Below are 8,282 nucleotides of genomic sequence, written 5' to 3'. Positions count from 1 at the left end.
GAAAAAGCACAGGATATGTAACGAGATCTGAGTGAAGCCCAATCTCTGCACTTAAAAATTATCCTGTCAGGCTTTGGTAAGACCCTTTAAGCTGTTACTATGAAAATAAAACTAACATGCAGTAGGGGCTTAATATACTTTCCCTTCTTGGTAATTGCTTTGGCTTTGAGCTTGAGATTAAATTTCCTGGTTCAAGATATTTCACACATATGACTTGGTTTTCCAGATCTGGTCTGTTCATTCTCAAAGTCCAGCTCTCTTCACTGAGCCAAGCTTATTATGCACTTTACTCCTTATCTCTTTTCAGATAATGCCTTTTACTCCTGTTCCTAGCCTTTAACACATTGTATATACAGTAGCATGCAGCAAAACAGTATGCAGTCCATGAAAGTGTCCCCATGGATTTACAATGGGGTTGGAAAATCTCCAATGAGGAAGTTACAGTGTAAGCACATTAACATTCTAGTACAAAGCATTGCTCATGGGTTTGTGGGATCTGGTTATAAACCTACCACACTGTCCCTGTTGTAAAAGTATAGCACATGCAATATAGTATGTAATATTTGATAATTTGTTACTGTAAACCATCTAGCCATGTTTCACCACAGCTTCCCACATCAAGTGTTTATTTTTTACTACACTGAGGCCATCCTGAATGATGGTCTATGCCATTTGGGTTTATGTAAATATACCCTGTGCTGTTGCAAAGCAATGAATTGCCTGGAGACATGAACAGACCTTGTCTCACTATAAGCAACACAATAATGCTGCTCTAGCATGACTCATAGACACTGGCTCTGTATTTGCAGGGCTCCTACATAAAACTGTAAGCTGCTTCAAAATTATCTGTTGTGGGGAGCCTAACAGGCTGCCTGGACATCTGGAGCTTTATAAGAAATCTGAATGTGAAACCAGATTTTAGAGGTCCAGAAAAGTATACTGTATAAAACAGCAGATTGCTAATTCTTTTTGCATTCTTCCTACAGTGCCTCAAACTACTGGCTCTTTACATGGTTTCTTTTTTTTTCTTATTTATTTATCTATTTATTTATTTATCGTATTTTGTTCTGTGTTTCTTATTTTTTATGTAAAACAGGGACTTACAGTCTAGGCTGGCCTTGAACTTATGATAATCATTCTGCTTTAGTCTCCTAAATGCTAAGATTACCAGCTTGCATCACCACAATGCCTTACATGGTTTCTGGGGGTGAAAAAACTGTCCTTGTCTGAGGTCTATGGCCTAAGATTTTTCAAAAAATATATATATATAAGGAAAACTAAGGAACAAAAATACACAGTTGCCACTTATGGTAGTATTCTGCTGGTGGCAACAGGAGCCACTATATTAGCTGTCTTTCACATTGATCACAACTGATGGCTACTCTGAAAGCTACTCTTCCCATGCTTTGGAGATATGAATAAATAGTTGCCAGGACACTGGCAATGTTGTCTAGTGGCTGAGTGAAGGAACTTCTTGCCTTACAGGCATCAATTATGAGTTCTTATCCAAACTTAGCTATTCTTTAAAAGATACCAATCATTGCATAGGGACCCAACTTGACGGCCTCATTTTAACTTTGATTAAATGTCCAAATGGGAGTTTGGTGGTGGCACATGCCCCTAATACTCAGGAGGTAGAGGCAGGCAGATCTCTGAGTGTGAGGCCAGCCTGGTCTAGAGATAATTCCAGGACAGACAGGGATATGTGGAGAAACTGTCTCAGGAAAACAAAGAATTAATTAATTAAAAATAAAGTCCATGTGGTTATATTCAGAGAACCTAGAGGTTAAAGTTTAACCCAAAAAAGGAAGACACTTTAATCCATATAGACACTAGCTGTGTATACGAAGAGAGGTTATTCATCTTTGTGCTTCCAGAAGCCAAGTTGAGGGGATAATTTAAGTTCATGTAATTGATGGACTGAAAGCTGCTGGCATATTTACACTTTTCAGAAAACCAGAAAAAGAACATTTATTGCATATTTGCACACAGGTATAAAAAGGCTGGTATAGACCCAGACTGACTTTATGCTGCTACTGTCACTCTGAACCCAGCTCAACACATATGCAAGAAATGTGAACAACTCACCTTTTAAGGAATTAGCACGCATAATCAAGGCATTATAGATGTGTTCAGGCTTTAGCCCAGAAAAGAAATTATTCCTAATTTCCAAAGCTTAGGATGATTTAGGGCATCATGTATCCAGTTTATTTCAGGATCTGAACTAAGATGAAAAGAAAATGTAGGCAAGTATAAAACAGTATTACTGACAGTTAAAGAGACACCCAATAGGTTGTGTAATTTGGCTAAGGTTACAAACTGTTATCCCACAGCAAATCCCAGATGAGAACTTTCAGCTGGATCCAGAGGTCACATTTACCATATCCTGCCTGTCAGTGTGGCCACTGAACCAACAGTAATAGTGGACATGACCTCCTGCAACTAAGCAAAGAAGTTTAAATCCTGTCAAAGATAGTTGCTAACTTATCTCTTAATAATTAAAAATATTTAAAATGTGCCACGTAACCCTAAGAGGTTAAAAGGTAGAAGCAACAATATAAGTGGGCTGGAGCGATAACACTTGCTGCTCTTCCAAAGGTCCTGAGTTCAATTCCCAGCAACCACATAATGGCTCTATTATGGGATCTGGTGCCCTCTTCTGGCATGCAGGCAGAACACTGTATACATAATCAGTTAATTAATTAATCAGTTAATTAAAAAAAAACAATATAAATAGTAATACCTGCTACATTCTCATAGCAAGGATTTTCTGCCCTTCCTCTTATTTTGTGATTTTTGGTACTTAAGAACACCTCTGTGTAGGGAAATAAAGGAGAAAAGGGAGCAGCCCCACTTTTGAGCAGTAATGGTGATGAGGCGTCATGCTTTGGTATTAGCAGCCACACCCAGCCACCCACAACACCAGGCTTCAACTGTAGACCTACTGGTTTCCAAGGAGATAGTAAAGGCCCCACCTTAGGAAGAGGGAGGGAGGAGAGGCTACAAATCTCAGCAGTATAGTCTAAGCACCATTACACAGAAACAATTTGAACATCTCAGAGCTAAAACTAAGAAAAGCTTTCTTTTTTAACCTTTGAGTCCTTCCTCCACAAAAGATTGAAAAATTACATTTTCATTAAAAAATGATTTTAATTCTTCCTAAAGGAATACAGATTTGAATGAAATACATTCATTCCATAAACACATTAGCAGCAAAACCTTCTCAGCAGAGTCCTCCACTCAAGCCAAGGTTGTGCCCTTGAGCAGGAAGGCATGTTCCATCAATCCTGTCAACTTCAGGATGTGTCTGCTTCTTGCCAAAAGCTGGTTATGCCTGCTCACAGGGACCTGAAAACAGACCCATATGAGGACTAGTAAGCCTTCTCTTCTGCCAAATCCTTTGATATCCTCTATACTTAGCTGGTAAGGACCTTCAGCAAGGAGGATAACTGGGAAGGCCTGTGAAACCCACCAATGCATTTGGAACTACTTGCTGCTTTCAGCTAGCAGCATTTTAATGGTTTTCATAAAGTAAACCTACATAAACAAACCATTCCCCTCCTTCCTTCTGTAGGCTGAAGTGCCAGTCTTGTCAGTTGAGTCCATGTGCACTTTCTGGTAGGCATTATTTGAACACTGTTAATGCCAGATCCTCTGAATGTTACTGAAGGCTTTCCTAAAGACAGAGACACAAAGTACGCGCTTGCACACAGAGCCAGGTGGTTTCCATCAAAGGGGTTTTCTGGACCTCAGTCACTGTCTTCTGAACCATAACTACTTCTTTGAATTCCTGCTGACGCTGGGAAGCAGGCTGTAAACTTGAAGTAGCCATAAGTTAGGCAGGTGTTACTTTTTAGGAATTAGTCATCCTAACACTTGCACTGCTGTTAAAAGTCTCTGTGAAATGCATACAATAGTGCTTAACATGTGGTCAACAGTGAGGATGGCTGGGGGTGGGGAGGAATGGAACAATGTTGGGACAAAAAGCCACCCTGACTCAGGCATAAGTGCATCTCCCAAATAAAAAAAAAACATGTAAATAAAGATATCACAAGCTGGCCCTTTCCTTGCCACCCATTACTTAAAAATAGAACCGACACATGCCTTATCTCCTATTCCATCCTAAAGAATCCATTTGGATATTCTTCTGTAAGTGCTTTAGCCATTCCCACTCAGTACACTTGTGACAGTGGGTTAGAAGGATCAGAGAGCATTTCCTATCAAAACCACTGCACGACAACACATTTACGGGCACTTAGTGTTCACTGGGAAGTAAAGAAGTATGGATGCTAACTCACTCATGTATGATGATGTTGTAGTGCTTCCTCCTCTAGATGTTGTGCTCAGTGCAGCCTTAAGCAACCTGTGTGCTCCTGAGATGACCAACTCCAAAACTCTTGGAGGAACTGTTGTTACTCCTCATTTGTTGCCTACTTGTAGTTTTTCTAGAACTATACACAACAAGAAAGACTGTTTGGGGAAATGTATGCCTTGAGCCAACAAAGAGGTCAGAGAAACACCAGCCCTGATGAACACCATATTCAAGAGTACTTAGGCTTCTCTACTATTCCATTTGGAAACCTCAACAAGCAGCTATTCAGCAGATCACAAAGTGGTTCACCGCCAAGTGTTTACTCTTACTCTTTTCCAAGGGTCAGTCCCACCGACTGTTGAACTTGATACTGCCGCTGACCGTAATTAAGGCAGCTGCAATTAGGCTTGCTACACACAATTTAGATACCAGATTTCTTGTGAGTTTTGAGATGGAGGCAGAAGCAAACAATGCCACAAAGGCAACAATTGGAAAATTGTGTCTGGTGTCTGCATATTGCCAGTATGACATCCAACTTAACAATATGGTGTTTCATAGATGAAAAATTCTTTTATGGCTCACTTCTGCCAGGAGTTTGTGCAGAGATCTAGGCATTTATACACACTGAGGCCGACCTGAAGGAAAGACATGGGAAAGACATGTTTCCATATAAAGGCATTAAAGCTTGAGGGTCATGAGCGCCTCGGTCCAGCAAACTTTCTGAACTTGTGCAAAGTTGCCAAACTCGCACAAGAGGAAACTAGGTGACACATTCCAGGACTACAGATCAACCAAGGAAGGTCTATCAAGGCTGACCCTCCAAAAAGAGGAAGTGGAATCAGTGTCTACCGAGATGGCATCAAAGAAGCCTTTGGAGCAACAGATGAAGACATTAATGCTTCAAGGAGCCAGCTTTGAAGTGCACCCTCAGAGGAAAAAAATTGACATCAACTCGATTAAGATGATTCAAAATCATTATAAATAAATTAAAAAAAAAAAACACTGCAATAGGTTGGTTTTGTGTTTTCCCAATGCATGTTCCATCCAAAGCAGGTGCTTTTTATTTATGTGCGGAGAGAGACTCATCTGTTGAGTAAATAGCACTGCTCATCCTACAGTCGTCTGTCCTCATGGAGTCTGTGACATCTTCTTCTTCTGAGTCATCATCCTCTTCCTCCTCCTGTGCTGAGGAACTGGAGGTGGGCCCTTTGCAGGTCTTCAGGTGGCGAGTGAGATGGTACTTGGTTAGGTAAGCCTTTGTACATTTTTCACAGACATAATCTCGTTTTCCTTCGTGAGAATTGAGATGCTTCTTCAAGTGGTTTGTTCTCAAGAACAGCTTATCACACTTTGGACACTTGATCTGGCGTTCTCTGAGAGGAACACAAGAACAATATCTGCTATGGGAGTGCAAACAACAACCTAGGCACAAATACTCACTAATCTCAGGCCTTTAGGAATTTTCAGAACTAGACTGTGTTTCTCCTTCCAGAGTACTATGCAAACAGGACCACCCAGTATAGGTTTCTTTGACTGAGTATGAAACCTGTGAAGTTCACTCAAGTTGCACAAATACCTGTAGTTTGTTCCCTTCCATTAATATGAAGTATTTACAGTCTGCAACTGGCTTTTCTTGTTCTTAGTGTATATTCTGGTGGCTTTCAGTTTTATATTTTCACAAGCAAGATTCCATGAACATTTCTGTATTTGTATGTTTTTCTAATATTTTCAATATTTCTAGTATTGAGAGGATATATACAAAAGAAATACATACTTGAATCAAAAAAAGCACCCACCTTCAAGGTCAAAAAGATGAGACCTCTGCTGTTTTCTATACACTAAGCAAGCACCCCACCAGAGAACTACATCTCGAACCTCGAAACAAATCATAAAATACTGTGTTCACCCCTGGGAGACCAAACTTGAAACTAACCAAAAGGACAAGCTGCAGAAACTATAAAGACATGTGCTCTGATAAAAGATCTACATAGAAGCATAACAATAACCACAAACTATATAAAAAGCTGTTAGTTATAGAACTGATAGCAACTGGGGTTGTAACTCAGTGGTAGAATACTTGCCTAGCATGTGGAAAGCCCTGGTTTTGATTCATAGCACATATTATCACTGCCCACCCTCCAAAAAAAAAAACATTAAACCTATATTTAAACCTTTGCAAAAGACAGATGTCAGAATGAAGGACAGACACTAATAGAGGCTGGAACAAAACTTGCCCCAAAATTACACTGATTATGTAGTATTCAGAAAGAAGTAACATCCTTATCTGTCAGAGACATTTTGAATGTTAGTATATCCCATGACTCCTACTGATATTAAAAACCTCCTACTGATATTAAAAGACCTCCAGGGGCTCAGGAGTCAAGAGTGTATTGCTCTTGCAGAGGACCTCACTTTAGTTCCCAGTGCCCACCCTGAATGGCTTACAACTGCCTCTCAGCTCTACGAGATCTGAGGCTCTCCTTATTCTGACTACTGCACTCACGTGTACACAAACATACATATACACATAATTTAAAATAAATCTTAAAGAATAATGAGGGTAAATTTAGCTGTGGAGGTGTACTCCTATAATCCCACTTCAAGGCAGTGGAGAAAGATAAGAAAAAAGCAAGGCTGGGGCTCTAGTCCTGGCCAGTTATATTAGAATCCCTAAGGTGGGATCCTGACATCAGTTGATCTTAATATTCCCCCATGTGTTTATAACAGGCACTGTTATAGGCTGAGTCTTACCCTACTACCCACAAAACCCCAAATTCCTATGTTGAAGTCCTAATCTCTAGAGTGAGGTGGGGCTTTTTGGAACTGTGTTTAGACATAGTAGAGAATATGGAACCTGGAAATGTGTCTTAAAATAAGAGAAGAAACTGAAGCTCTTGTTCTTGCTTACATCCATCTCACCATATGTAAAAGGAACTTTTATTCAACTGTTTGAGTCATTGTCTCCAAGGATTATGGCCTCTATGTTAACCTAAGCCTAGTCCTGGAAGCTTCTAGCCTTGGTACAATCTAACCTAGGCCTTGAATGTTTTCAGCCTGAGACTTACTGCTTAATAAGCTCATCCTTTACAGGTCTTTCTGAGCTCTCAGCTGTTCTGGCTCAAACTCCTCTGCCAACTGACTTACTTAGACTGGCTTTTCTCTCAGCCTCTGAATTGCTCTGCTTGGCCTCAAACTAACTCCCACACAATCTGCTCTCATCTCCTGGCTCCTTCTCACTCTCTGGCTCATTCTGTCTTCACCTATGTCTAGTTGTTCTCTCATTTAATCTCTCTCTGTAAAACTCTCCCAGTAAAGCTACCGCCTCTCTCTCTCTGCCTCTTAAGTAGCTTCCCTTTCCTCTTCTCATAAGAGTTAGGTGTATCCTATTCTGTCAAATCTTCTCTAATTTGTCACTTTTTCAGCCACTCAATTAAGAATCATTTTCAAACATGGGTGCTTCCTTTTACAAACTAATTTTACCTTCATTTTTGGGGGATTAAAGGCATGGACCACCATGTCTGGACCTGATATCTGCTCTATACCAGGCAGGACTTGAACTCAGATCTGCTTGCTCCTGTCTCCTGGATTCAAGGTATGTTTGTATTCCAACCTGATCACACAGACCTAGAAGGTCTTTGGATGTAATCTCTTGCCAGAAAAGCCATTTTCTGAATTATAATTCCTATACACCACCTATCTTCCAACTATAAGGCTGGGGCTTAACAGTGTTATTTCCTCGAAGCTCTGGAGGATAGGGCAGGGAGCTGGCTCATTCTGCCAACTGTCCAACTGCCAGCTTAATCACAGCTACTTCCTCCCCATTCGCTGCTGCTATTTACAGTGTTATGAGCATCTCATTCAAGCTCTCATACTGTATGACTTCTAGTAAATAATCAGATTAAATTTTCCAGAATTTGACACTATTAATGAAACTAAAAGATATGTCACCAAACATGACATCCCTTTCCTT

At 40.3% G+C, this 8,282-nt stretch overlaps 1 protein-coding gene across 9 annotated transcripts in view; it reads right to left on the bottom strand.

Annotated features, from left to right (window-relative positions):
• Prdm4 (PR/SET domain 4) overlaps nt 1–8,282 on the bottom strand; it is a 30,859-nt gene that overhangs the window by 3,778 nt on the left and 18,799 nt on the right. For 7 of the 9 annotated variants that reach the window (XM_060377813.1, XM_021662376.2, XM_060377815.1 and 4 more), the window contains one exon: nt 3,131–5,685. In XM_060377813.1, the coding sequence (XP_060233796.1) occupies nt 5,373–5,685 (313 nt within the window). In that variant the 3' untranslated portion in view covers nt 3,131–5,372. Of the gene's footprint in view, nt 1–2,088; nt 2,225–3,130; nt 5,686–8,282 lie in introns of those variants that run through there. The other 2 variants (XR_009589958.1, XR_009589959.1) reach the window with 2 other exon arrangements.

This window comes from Meriones unguiculatus, chromosome 2, assembly GCF_030254825.1.
Source record: "Meriones unguiculatus strain TT.TT164.6M chromosome 2, Bangor_MerUng_6.1, whole genome shotgun sequence".
In the NCBI taxonomy this organism is placed as follows: Eukaryota; Metazoa; Chordata; class Mammalia; order Rodentia; family Muridae; genus Meriones; species Meriones unguiculatus.
The sequence above is the reverse complement of the archived record's forward strand: the minus strand, read 5'-3'. Positions and strand labels throughout refer to the sequence as shown.